This window comes from Perca flavescens, chromosome 4 (genome assembly GCF_004354835.1).
Source record: "Perca flavescens isolate YP-PL-M2 chromosome 4, PFLA_1.0, whole genome shotgun sequence".
Taxonomy (NCBI): Eukaryota; Metazoa; Chordata; class Actinopteri; order Perciformes; family Percidae; genus Perca; species Perca flavescens.
The window spans coordinates 18,705,839-18,720,025 of NC_041334.1; the positions used below are offsets into that span (position 1 = coordinate 18,705,839).

General features: G+C 37.8%; 1 protein-coding gene across 1 annotated transcript in view; it reads left to right on the plus strand.

Moving 5' to 3' along the window:
• Positions 1-7,858, plus strand: part of LOC114554578 (potassium voltage-gated channel subfamily D member 3) — a 143,952-nt gene extending 136,094 nt beyond the window's left edge. Inside the window, exons 5-7 of the mRNA XM_028576502.1 lie at positions 3,586-3,678; positions 5,014-5,264; positions 5,873-7,858. Coding sequence (XP_028432303.1) covers positions 3,586-3,678; positions 5,014-5,264; positions 5,873-6,110 — 582 coding nt within the window. The 3' untranslated portion in view covers positions 6,111-7,858. The remainder of the gene's footprint in view (positions 1-3,585; positions 3,679-5,013; positions 5,265-5,872) is intronic.
• Positions 7,859-14,187: the final 6,329 nt, after the last annotated feature.

A 14,187-nucleotide genomic window follows, 5' to 3' on the forward strand; every position in this document is an offset into this window, starting at 1 on the left:
ACAGATTAGAAACAGGGGGACACCGTGCTAACCTGGTTGCGATATTACGAATCCCACTATGGCCACGCCAAGACCCGCCCTTCAATAGCGTTCACACACTACTATTGGCCAGGCGTCCATGCTTACATGTACAGGTCCTATCCCCTGACCAATCCCCTAACCCTAACCTTAACCACTCGAGGTGAAATGCCTAACCCCAACCAATCGAGCTGCTTCGTAGGGCGGGTCTTGGCGTGGCCATAGTGGGATTCGTAATTTTGCAACCTGGTTCTCTCCTAAATTCCAAAATAAGCCTATACCAGCACCTTTCACTAGCTCACTAACACTCTGTTAAACACATCTTATGTTTATTTTGTACATAAACACAATTTTGTAGTTTTACAGGGAGTTAGTTATGATTACCATTATGTTGCTAAGCAACGAGTAAGTCTACACAAATAACACAGGAAATGGAGTAAGACCACAACTTTTCATTTTTTTATATATATTTCTGTTGTATGAACAACAGCGATACAACATTAGTAGATTTCAGGGGTTAACTTTCAGATATTAGTTTTACTCTGGACAGAGCCAGGCTCTGTTTTCCCCCGCTTTAAGTTTTTATGCTAAGCTAAGCTAATTACCTCCTGTCTCTAGCTCTTTGATCTTCTCATCTAAATATCTGCAAGAAAGCAAAAGAGTGTAATTCTTTAACACATCTATCTATTCATTTGAATTACATGTCCTCTTTATCTGTACTGGCAGACATCAACCAACTTTCTACTTTGTAAAGTAAGAATCCGCCCATACATTCTCCTCCACTTTTACTCGTTCACTACCATGGAAAAATGCGTTCGGTAATGCATGAGCAAATTGCCTATATCCTTCCCATACAGTCCATCACTCTTGCTTTCTGTGACACACTCCCCTCCTTGCAGATGGTTGCTAAAATGCATTTGGATCTAATCAAGTCCAGTGTGAAAGCGCATGGGTGTCTGGAACTGGTTAGAATTATCATATAAATGCCATCTGTGAGTGCTGAGCGACCCACATCCCTCTGCATCCTCTGCATGTGTGTGATGAGGCTGCCAGAGTCCTGCCGCATCAAATTATGGTGGTGTCACTGCTGTCAGTCAGTCGGTAGCCCTACTTGGGTCTGGTGTGGGAGTGAGTGGTGATTTATATGACAAAAAGACTGTTTCTCTCACAGCCTACAGTTAGATTAGAAGTTCAGGTCTGCTGTTTTTTCCAGTTTCCCCTGAAGGCTTTTTAATTTTCTGACAGCCTTTTATTTGTTACTGAGATCACAGGCTCATTATAATATCATAGAGGGTGATTTATTGATAATCCTGTCAAGTTTTATTATAACCTTGAATAGAAAGACCTTACAGCTTTATCCCTTTAGGTACTGTGAACTTAATTTTCACTTGACAGGAGTGACAGGATTTGTTGTGATATGCCCTCATGGTTAATGCCCAATCACTGTCCACATTGCATTTTTTTTCCAGCGGTTTAATCAAGTGTGGAGTTGTTTTCATTGACAACAGAACCAATCAGATCTTTGTCATATTGACTTATCACTGTCTATCATGAAGTAATGCATTTTCTAGAAAATCAATTGAGAGACTGATGTGAATGTCTGCTTTCATGAATAAAGTGAATTTAACACATTCATGCAGGAATCATATACAAATCCAATACAACTATGAAGCATTTCTGCACATTGATTTGCAACATTGCCACAAGGGTCTAAATACACCTAGAGATGAACCTACAGTACCACAGTATGACACCGCACTGTATGACCACATTTATATCATCTTACAGAATATATTGTCTTTTCACCCACCCCTTATGGATTGTTGTAAATTCACTCACAGAAATAACAGCTCTTGAATTGGAACATTTTCTTGTCTTTTGTAAAAGCAGATTTCCAGAACATCATGAGAAGTGTCATGAGACAATAGAAATATGTCAGCCATTTTCTATAACAAGGTCCCTATTGTGTCTCATTTTGGGTAGTGCTACAAATCAATGAGCAGGCCTGACTCATGGCAATGTGGGATTTCATTTTACATTTACAACATATCTGATAAATAACTCTGATCTAGGAACTGCATGCTATGTATTACAATTGAACATTCAGTCACAGATCTACTCATAAAATTTGCTTTTAGAAAGTACAAACTTACTGGATGGTAATCTTCTCAAAGCTGGGAAAAGCTGGTTAATGAATTGTATCCGCCCCGTGATTTGGATCCTCTCCAAAATGTAATGGCTTTTTCCTTTGCCCATGCTGCACCGTACCAAGTAGTTTTTCCGTAATCCTACTGACAGACAAACCAAGCCAAAGAAATAGCCTACTTGATGGCGGTAATTCTGCAGTAGATTTCATAAACCATGATACATTTTATCCATATCAGCAGCTCCTATTCACATTATTAGGTGAAATTAAAGAGCCAGTCATTCTCCATCAGCAGTTGAGTAAACTGACTTCCTTTCTTCACTCCAGATATAATGCAAGACACAAGATAAGAAAAATGTCCTCGGTGAGGTTAACACTATTAGGGTCACATATCAGATGGATTGTATCAAATCACCTTCTTTGGTCACATGAAAATAAACTTGACACACGTTTCAGTCTCTAGCGATACAGTGTATTTGATAGGGCCTGTGCCACAGGGCAGATCAACACATTCAACCATCAGAAGGCGTAGTTTTCTCATGCCCACATCGCAATATTGTTCATGTGTCTGGAATCTGAATGAGAGTCCTTGGGCTGGATCGCCACCCACCCAAATCCTTTGAGTAACAATGTGTGCTGTGGGCAGGGAATTTTCAGTTTTCATGTTTTTTTGGCATTTGTGATGACTTTGAGACTAAGCTTTATTGGAGCTTGAGCTTTGAAATCAAGTCCTGTTTGGAGACATACCAGAAATGGTTCCATAAGTTTCTGTTTCTGTTTTTCTCAACTCTTCTTTTTTCCTCTTTCTGAAGCTTCATACATCAAAAACTGTTCAGCTGCCTGGAGCATCACATGACGCTCAGTGTTACCTACTTAGATAATTAAGTAAGAGAGTGGACAACAGTTTTTAGAATAGTTTTAGTTCAGTCAACTTAAAGGGGAAGTTATTTTGCAGCCTGCTTACATAAGGAACCATACTAAAGGCAATTACACTATTAATGGCACAAAAGATGCACAATGGAGACAATTCATTATAAATAAACCACTTGCTAACGTTTAGGGATCACTTCACACCAAACAGATATGTGGTGCACTCTGTAACTAATTGGCTAGGATGTTATTTGAAAGCAAACAGAATCTTGGACAAACCAAGATAGTCCAGTTTAAATTGGTAGACACGAAGCAGAATAAAAGAGCCACGTCTGACTTTTCATTACGGATGACCACGAAATTTATATCCATGAGTCTTTTTGTACACACAGAGTGAGAGGCTTTAATGAGTGAGGAGGATACACCAACAATATCATTTGTCAACATGTGTGTGTGTGTGTGTGTGTGTGTGTGTGTGTGTGTGTGTGTGTGTGTGTGTGTGTGTGTGTGTGTGTGTGTGTGTGTGTGTGTGTGTGTGTGTGTGGACTAAGGACACAGAAGAGGATGAGCAGAACCGGACTAAGTCCACCTCTCTGTTACAGAGCCAACATCACCACCTACTGCACTGTCTGGAGAAAACCACTGTGGGTAGCACACTCGAACACTTCTCTATCTTTGATTCCACTTTTAGCATTAAAGATCTACCACACCACCTAATGAGGTTGTAAACACTTGTTAATCGTCATTTAAGGATTGAATCATGATGATAATAATGTTTCACCAGTGAAAAAGACTTTGATTTGTAGTTGGTTGAGGTGGAACTAATTATTAACTATTTTGTATAGGACTACCATTTAAGATTATTTTCATTATGGATTAATCTGATGATAATTTTCTCCATTAATTGAGTAATTGTTTAGTTTGTTAAAATTTGATAAATGCCCATCAGAATTATCCAGAGAGACTCCTTCACCCCTTGTTTTGTCCAGCAAACAGTCCAAAACCTCAAAATTATTGAAAATAAATTAAAGTATTCAAATAATTAAAAAGCAAAAGCAGCAAATTCTCACATTTGTGAAGCTGGAACTATGAAATGTTTTTGTTGTAAAAGTTTGGAATAGTTGGCAATTCATTTTATGTCAAATGATTAATCGACTAATTGTTTCAGCTGTTCTTGTATATTTTTATATGTTTTGTGTGCAAAAATCTTAATTTGTAAAGTAACTAGTAACTAAAGCTGTCAAATAAATATAGTGGAGTAGAAGTATAAAGTTGCATGAGAAGAAAATACTCAAGTAAAGTACCTCAAATTTGTACTAAAGTACAGTACTTGAATGTACTTGGTTACATTCCCTTATTGGGAACCGCATACTCAACCCACAAAACATTATTATTTGTATTTCTTTCCTATCTGTATTGCTCCATGGTATTTTGTATATATTTTTATGACATTTGAACCTATATTGACTGTCTGACGTGGTCAAGCTTTACACAACCATTATTATTATAATTACTATATAAACTTTTGAAAAAAAAAGAAACGTGTTGCTCTTTTTTGTGGGTTGAGTAACATTTTATAATCTCTCTCAAAAGTTGCCTTATCAGAAGATTGTACTTGACACTGACTTACCCTGTAGCTCCCAAATCCTCCAGATCACATCTAAAACTTTATTTGCTGTCAAAGATGTCTATCACCGGGGCAGTAATGTTTTCCCTCATTAACTGTGATTCAATATCAGTTGGATGAAAGAAACAACTTCTTGGCAAAAAAGCCTCAAAACGTTGATATACTTTTCACTAGACATTTTATATAAGTAGAGGTTAATCAATTAATTAATTAATTAATTATAATTAGTCTGCACAGTGATTTGGAGATTCTGACTAAAAGTCCCATGAGTCTGTCTTTATTCTGTTTACCTCTCTCTGTCCACCAATCCCTCCCTGTGTATTTAAACCACCATCCTGTTTGTTCTCTCCAGGCTCATGAGTTTGTGGACGAGCAGATGTACGAGCAGAACTGTTTAGAGACAGTGCTACAGACTTACCCGTCACCCAGCCCCTCCATATCCAGTTCTGTGGGTACCTGCTGTGGCTGCAGGGTAAAGAAAAACACTCCTCTGCCCAACGCCAGCCTGCCCTCCACCTACCCCGTCCCATCAAACCAGTGCCCCCTGCAGGAGCTTAGTGCCATCCACATACAGTGTGGTGACCCATCGTCACACACTGCCAGGTAAAAGTAAAGCACAGCAGAAACACACAGCAGCATCAGAGGGGAGACAGAGGCATGGTATCCCGGTTGTTCGCTAAATTCTGCCAACTTTGTGAGGGGGAAATAGTTTACAATTTAGCTGCTCACAATATTTCCACTTAAAAGGGTCAGTTTACCCAAATTACAAAAAGACAGATTTTCTCATTTGCTCCAAAGGCTGTAAAGCATGCAGAAGCTTTTCATGTTCCAAGGTTTTGAGAATATGAACATAAGAGTCACATTTGAAAACCTAATTAGTAGTGTGTCTTTTTCAGAAACGACATCCCAACTCTGGTTATTCAACTGTATTTCTTTGGTTAGAAATGTTGAAATGTGAGAAATCCCATGATGTGGCTTCTGTGGAATATATGTGAATGTGTTATTATCATTATTTTTATTATTATTTGTTAATAGCTCACATGGGATGTGTTTAATGGAAAAGTCTGGGGGAAAATATGCCTGTTATGTACTGTATTTTCTTGATAGTGTTCAAGATTACATGCTGCGTTCACTGACTGCACAAAGTCTGTGTAGATGTACATTATAAAGTTGTATATAGTCTCTCTTACTCTATTTTACTCTGCCTCTAGTCGTTTAAACCTCAACCTGAAAACCAATGAAAGCAGCAGGATCAACTGCAAAGGCGGCCGGATCACCACAGCGATCATCAGCCTCCCATCGCCCCCCGCTTTGACCCCTGATGCCGATGGCCTCCGCGGGCCCCCACAGAGGAGGCCACCCCAACCCCCAGGTCACCCTGCAACTCTGAGCATCCAGACCACAACAAGCTCAGCTGGCACCAACATCGTCAAAGTCTCTGCACTGTGACTCTCTGGCTGACGGAGTAAGGAGTAGAGAAACTAGGAAGAAGAAGAAGAAGACGAAGAGGAGGAGGAGGAGGAGGAGGCGAAGCAGGTTACCCTACCTTTATGGACGCACCATGTCCCATCTCACAGGGTCAACAGGAAGAGCGCTGTACTCCAGAGATGATGTGGAGGTAAACGATTGTAGATATGTGAACCGAGAATCACGCACTCGTCATGTCGTGTATGTACTGTAGATACGGACAGAGCCGCTGCATTTCTAATAGTTTCTAACAGCAGTACAGATGTTTTACAGCAAGTACCATGGAAAAGATTGAAAGACATTGTGCAATTAGGATATCCATACATCAGCAGATGCTGTTCAACATACCAGAAATTCACAGTAAATTTAAAGTGAATTTGCAGTGAAATAGAGAAAAGGATATTTCGTTCACTTTAAATGTGTTTGAAGAAGGATGAAGAAAAGTGTTAATCTGTTTACTTGAATTTGATGGGTCTCATTTGCGTTATGTGTTGTTTGTCTTAAGTATTTTGAAGTAAAAAAATGTAATAAAATTATTATTATTATTATTATTTTACAGCATCATTTGAAAAGTCACAGTACCGACGATGCTGCTAATATATCGCTGAAATGTGAGTTTGATGTGTCTGAGACTAAAAAGAGTGGGTTTTTTTGTTCAAAACTGTATCTATTCATCATATCAAAGACTCAAACCAAACTGTGCTTTTTATTTGCTTCCTGTTAAAATTTCTAACTGGAGTTTGACTACAGGGAGTGAGTCTGAAAGACACTGTCTTCATGACTTATAGGTTTTAATACTGAGGTGAGACAAAGTAGTAGTTCTCAACCTGATAATCCTCCAGCTGACCACAAAATGACTTATGAGTAAAGTTTTTATTTTTTGATTAAAAGAATAAGGCCATCTTTATTTTCTATTTATTCTTAGTGTCAACAAATCACATGAAAAGATCACAGCAGTGTGTCAGCCTGTCTCTCAAAACTGTCTCACCTTCTCACCCTCTCTGTCAAGCAAATGTTGCTCCAACATTTCAGTTCATCCAGTGTGGTTCACTGATGTGTTTTTATGAAGGTTTATATCAGGCTTTGGTCTACACAGGTTTTGTTAGGAGGATCGAATCATTGTTGATTTTGGTCATTTCACTAGATTTGTTGGGAAAAATAGAGAATATTTCCAGCCTTAACCCCTTAGTATTTTTACTATACCAGTATGTGATCTTGTGTATATACATGTGAGGCTTTTTGTTCTGAGGAATAAGTAAAAGCTGCAGCTGTTATGCTGCCTCTACTCGCAGAGTGTTGGAGGCTGAGAGGGAGATGAAAAAAAGGTAATGTGTGTATTGTACATGAGTGTGAGTGGGCATTTTAGGTATTGAATGCCAAAAAGGTTGATCACCACTGTCAAACAACCAACCCAGAACATTACAGGAAAACAGCCAATTCATGTTCAATCCAGCTTTTTTTTAAGCTAAACCTGAAACTAAAAAGTTACATGAAAACCTGATTATTATTTGTAGATATTTAAAATTGAGAGAAAAAGGGTAAAATATGCAAATACAAAAATGGTTTTGGGGGAATCCAGTCACTCTTGTTTTGGCTGGAAATTTTATTTTGTCATCTTCTGTCTCTTTTTTCCTTTCAATAACTTCTAACAAAGCCTAAGTTGCTTCCCTTCAGTTGTACCACTTTGTGTCTTGAGTTAAACAGTCAATGAAAAGATATTTCACAGCTGACTACAGTGTGTTCATGAGGTGGCAACTTGAAAATATTTCCCTTTTAAATAATTATTTCTAAGTTTTAAATGTACTTTAAAAGAAAGCCAATACATGATAATACACAGGAATACGCTAGTTTGATAGAATAATCCCAACTCAAGGTCCTCTTGGCTTTCCCAGAGCTTTCATCCGTATGTTTTTTCATCAGCAGATCAGAGTTTGCTTAGTTGTCATGGAGACGGATATGTTGACATGCATAAAATTCGCTAAAACAGCATGGACCTAAAAGACAAGTTCTGTGGATGAAATAAAAGCTCTAGAGCATGTCATCAATCCGCTCATGAAGACCATGTGATATGGTTAATTGCCTCAGCAACAGGCAGGAAGAGAACCTTGAGCTGAGTTCTGTCAAATTATAGAGCTCAACAGTGACTGCCCACTTTTTTATGGCTCTAACTCCGGAAGTGTTTTTCCTACAGATACAATTTTTTGCTTCCCGATACCGATTCCAATACATGAACTTGCGTATTGGCCGATACCGAGTACCGATCCGATACCAGTGTGTCATATATTTTATTATGTTTTAACAACTGTATACTACTATCCCTGTATGGATGTGATATGATTTCTATCTTTGTCTGTCTGGCTCAGGGTTAAACTCTTTGTGAAACATGAACAAACACAAACAATGAATGCCGTAGAACTTTATTTTTTTTTTATTCAAATTTAAAAAAAATGCATTTTTCAGCCTTTATTTCAATAGGACAGCAGAAGACATGTAAGGGGAGTATGACATGCAACAAAAGGCTGCAGGTTGGAGTCGAACCCGGGCCTGCTGTGTCGAGGAGTTTACTCTTTACTTTAAATTAAATAATTTTTTTTTTTTAAATAAATGGGCGCCCGCTCTACCAACTGAGCTATCTGTGCGCCCAGAACTTTCTTATACTATCCAGTTTGACAGTCAGACTTAAAAATAACATAAATAAACTACTTAACGTAGATTTTCTTTAGGGCTTTATTACATGGTATCGGATCGGTGCATTAACTCCAGTACTTCCCGATAGCGATACCAGCGTTTTAGGCAGTATCGGAGCCGATACCGATACTGGTACTGATACCGATACTGGTATCGGACCATCTCTAGTTTTTCCCCATCCAAGTGTTTCATTGACATTTCGAAAATTGCTTATATAGTGATTTAAGTCTGGAACAAAGCCAACCAGCTACGAGATGAATTGTGAGCATAACACATTTGATTCGGTGCAAAAAAACATTTTGAAAACGGCAAAAAAGGCAACGGTACAATACCGTGTATGGAAGCTATCATAGACTTCAATAGTAGAAGATCGTTCTAGCTATTCGCTGTGTACGGTAAACGTTTCTATGGAAACAGCGAGTTGGACCAATCAGAGATATTACGCTTAGGATTGTGGGTAGTGTAGTTTTTCTCCATAAGATTGCGGATAAAACATGTTTTTCTTAAAACAAGGTTGATTTCATACGGACTTCTAGCTCCTACAACCACGTAGCTCTTGGTCAGTCTACCACGGATGGTTTAGACATTATGACTGATATTCTAAATCCTTATGGAGAAAATGAATGGGATTTTTACTTCCGGAATCGGCTGTGGGACTGTTGAGGTCTATTTCGGAGGTCAGTTAAAGGGGGGTGTCTAACTGCGTGTCAATCACTACTCGTGCACACGCATTCATTCTCCCTTGTGGGGGGGAGGGGCTTAGGAGACCATTTTGGGCTTTAGCGGAAAGGGGGGGAGGGACTGAGAAGTCTTCACAATCCTACCTACAGCAACTTTAAGGATAGGCAATTAATAAGCAGCTCAATCAGGATAATCTCAAAAATGGTCACAAGATGGCAGCAATAATGCATTCTAACATTGAAACAAAATAGATTAAAAATGGTTTATGGCCTTATCTCCAGCATTAATATTGTTTATATACCTACCTGCTGCACATTGTTGTTCATTTGAAGTTGATAGACTCCTGTTGTTTGGAAAAGTGTGTTACTACTTGCAAAGTGTGCTATGGTTATCTGTATAAAATAAACAATGTGTTTATTTGTCTCCATTGTTTTGCTAAAGTGGAAACTACGAATGTGTTTTTCAGTCATTAAGCACCAAGTGAAATTGGTTTGGCTGTATCTGTATACTTTGTGTTGCATTCTGTATTTTGTCACGTTTTAAAACCGAGGTGAACGTATTTGTGCCAAAAGGGTCACTTCTCCAGCCTCTGTAAGAACAAAGTAGTGGTACTCTTTATGCTGCTATATATTAAAAAAAAAAAAATAACAAACCCTTTAGATCATTTCTCCTCACTGTTAATGCAAAAATAACAAGCATCCGCTCCGTTGTGGTGTTTATAACTCAGATCTTGGTTGACACTGCACATTAGGGCTTTTGCAGTATCATAGATCATCACCATGCTTCAACAACTGAACGCACTGCTCACACTGGTTGATGATTCCTTGTTGTCATTATATGATGGACTTCAAAAGGCATTGTGGGGGTCACTTTTTTAAAAGTCTTGGCATTGCTGTTTGTGTTGTTCCTATCTTTTTATCCTTTTGAACTAAGCTTTTCTGTCTTTTTGCTGTGTTTAAAGTATTCTGTCAGTTTATTTGTTATAACAGCTATGAAGTGTCAGATGAGAATTAAAATCTGCCACAACAACCACGTGTTGTCTTTCTTCTCCCTCCTGTCACCAACATGGAAATGTAGATTTACCTCCACCAGGGAGGTTAGGTTTTCAGCTTGGTTTGGCCGTTTGATGGTTAGTTAGTTTGTTTGTTTGTCTGTCAGCAGGATTACAGAAAAAATACTGGCCCAAGGGTCATGAGACTTTGTTGAAGGGTGAAGCATAGGCGAAGGAAGAACCCATTACACTTTGGAGCGGATCCCAATCACGAGATGGATACACAAATTATTTTTTCACTTATGTCAACATTGCGACAACATTGTGCTGCATTCATGTGGTGTTAAAATAATTGAAAAAAATAGTTCCTGAGTGGGAAGATTAATAATTCAACAAAAAACTTTTCATATTGTTGAGCCCATGCATTAAAAGTCCACAAATATTGGAGAGATTGCATATAGGCTACAATATATCTGCTTCACATATAAATATCCCTGAAAATTATTTTATAGGCTTTTTGTTGCAACATTAGGTCCCACATCAATAAAACGTTACGGGCCAATATATGTGCCTATCTGCACATCTGTACATGTCTCACTAGATGGCAGCATAACACACATTTTATCTTTTGTTGAGAGGACACTAGTATTGATTTTTTTCATCATTACTGAATTTAAAGGTCTGAGTAATCTGACATTTAGTTCAATAGAATAGTTATTAAGTGATTACATCCAACCCCAATGTGTCTAAATGTAACAGGCTGGAATGGTCTTTCTTCAAGATAACAATTGCTACTTTACGTTACTGACTTTGGTATCATTCATCTCATTTGAACACTATGTCAAGAGTAATATTTAAAACTTCAAAACTTTTTGATTAAAAAAGATTATGAGTGACATTGGAAAATATAATCCGTTTCAGGACTTAAACTACATTTTCTCTTCCAGAAAACAAAATTGAAGGACATATTTTATGTTTTTACTTTATAACTACCTATTCATTTTTTGAAAAACAGAAATACAATAATCTTTTCAATTTCAATGAATAATCACAAATATACAGAAAGTTATTGTATTGAAATACAGATAACTTCACTTTGATTTAAAAAAGAAAAAAAATCTAAACTGTAGCCACAAAATAGAGGAACACTATATGACCAAACTAGTTATGTAAACACAAAGCTTAGCAAAGGGCAAAAATGGAGACATGCAAAAACAACATTTAAATGCTGTAACATAATATGATGCACAAAGTCAAAACAAAGTTGTGACACACCTCTGAAACTCCACTGTCATGTATTTAACCAGGTGGTTCACTGTCAGCTCATTCCTGCCCACATAAGCGACTCTGATCTTTCACAGCTTATTACCCATTATTAGTGGTCGTCTGGCTCATGTCCTCACACAGAAGGACTGGATGACTCAAACAGGCTATGACTAACTCAGTTTGGAGATAAAAACCCACACATCCAGCTCCCTCACGAATCTGCTTCATTGTTGGAAAGGTTTTTCAAGCAGAGCATCAAATACAATTCCTGTAGACTGTTTTGAATTTTTGCTCAAATGATATACTGTAGGTTCTATATCTCAAAACTTCTATATCCTTTATTAGTTGCTGTTGCACAATAAAATACATGAAATATTATTTCCTGATATAGTGAAGAGGCAAAGAAATATATGATTAGAATGATGTGAGAATGACTCAAAACTGTCTCTCCGTTACATGTAAAAAAAAAATGTTTAAGACATAAAAAATCCCTTTTCCAATGCTCACCAACCGGCTGCCACTCTGTATCACAATGCATTACAAACACGACTTTTTAATGCCTTTATTTGAAAAGTAACAGTAGAGATGTGACAGGAAATGAGGGGCGCTCGAATGGGAATGACCAATTCAAACCAAAGACGCAGTTCATGGACAGCACCTTTAGCCTATACTGTAGGTCACCAGGATGCCTTGTAAAAGCTACACCCATTACTGCAAGTCCTGTGGTGACACATGCTGACCTTTAGATGGCAGTGCACTAACATATTTGGCAGACTATTAAGTCTGCTTTAAAAGGGACATACTGTAAAAAAAAAAAAAAAAAATGTTTGTACCAAAGGTCAATAATCAATAAATATTGGCTGTGTACACATAACACATTGATTGCCACCTCACAAGGAATCTATTATGTCTGACTGAAAAGTACTGAGTAATAACTCAAGTTATTGGATTCCTCTTTTTCTTCCCATTATCATTTCTTTTCATATCATTCTCCTTGTGTGAAGTGTTAACAGTTACTGGTTTATGTAACACATCACCTGACAGTTCAGGAGACTGATGTGGTGTTATTGCACATTATACAGTTAAGGAATTACTGTTATTACATCAACTGGAAGACATTGCATCATCACAGTGCCTAGTCCGTTTTTTTTTTAATCTAAAACGAGTACAGAGAAGTGACATAACACCAAGATATAACTCATGTGTACAGTAAGATGATTAACAGAACTGATGCATAATTTAGATTTCCTTTAAATATGGTTGACTAGTCCTGAAGTCACGATTACCCCTCAGTTCACACGGATTGTGATTACTTTGTGATAACTTCAGATATTGAAATTGGGGAAGGTCCCTAAATACTAATCTAACACTCAAAGGCCTGTTTCACGAAAGTGATTTGCGAGCACTGTCTTCACACAGATGGCGGCATCATGCCTCACAAATGATTGTCGCTTGCAAATTGCATATCAATTTACGAGTCCTACAGGGCTCTTGCATGCTCATGCATGAAACGCAAGTTCCGATTCATTTTTTTAGCGAAAGTGTCAAAATGACATTCAAATTAAACATTAAAATCACCCTATATTACAAATCACAGTTTAAACGTTGCAAATTTGGTGCAAAGGGACCCACATACACAACTACTGATTGCAAAATACACCAATTTTTAAGTTTCTAACTTGAGTATCATTTGGGATGGGTTGACAAAGCAAAGCAGAGGATACTTTTTCTATTCTTGGACAAAATGAGTCAACTCATTATTTCCTAAACCTCATAAGTTAGGTTAAATCCCTTCTGTTATTTTGCCCAGACAGTAGGGAGCTATAGCAGTTTCTGTTTACAACCAAACACTGGCAGTGTGTGTTGGAATGACATTTGTGATAAAAACATAGCACAAGTTCTCATATCACAGAGCGTTTTTATTGCAAGGACAATTATGTTTTTTCTTTTCTTGGTAGTTTTAATTGTTTTTAACCAAAGTTAGGGTTACCAAACAAGTCATAACACTCACAGTCACATAAAGGATGAATACAACAGTGTAGTATAAATATATGTCTGCAGATGTATAGTTAGACAGTTGCTGTTGCTGCATGTGCTGCCTCTGTGTTTCAGTGCAGAGTGATCTGATGAGACACTTCCTTATCTTGTGCATGCTGACAGCTGGGAGGAAGTGGACACATGAAGGAGAAGCAGCTGCAGGTTGGAGGTCACATTTGGGATGAAATGGTTCTGAATCATAAAGCAGCCCCTGAATGTTAAATTAGTCCCATGTGTCATCATCTCACTCCTGACTGATAAAGATATAAAGTACAGCGTCTTCCCACTTAAATGGGCTGATTTAAATCTAGACATATATGATACATTTCTGTCTGCAAATAGTCCATTTCATTTCTGCATGAATTTGTAATTAATAATGCGTTAGTTAATAGTCAG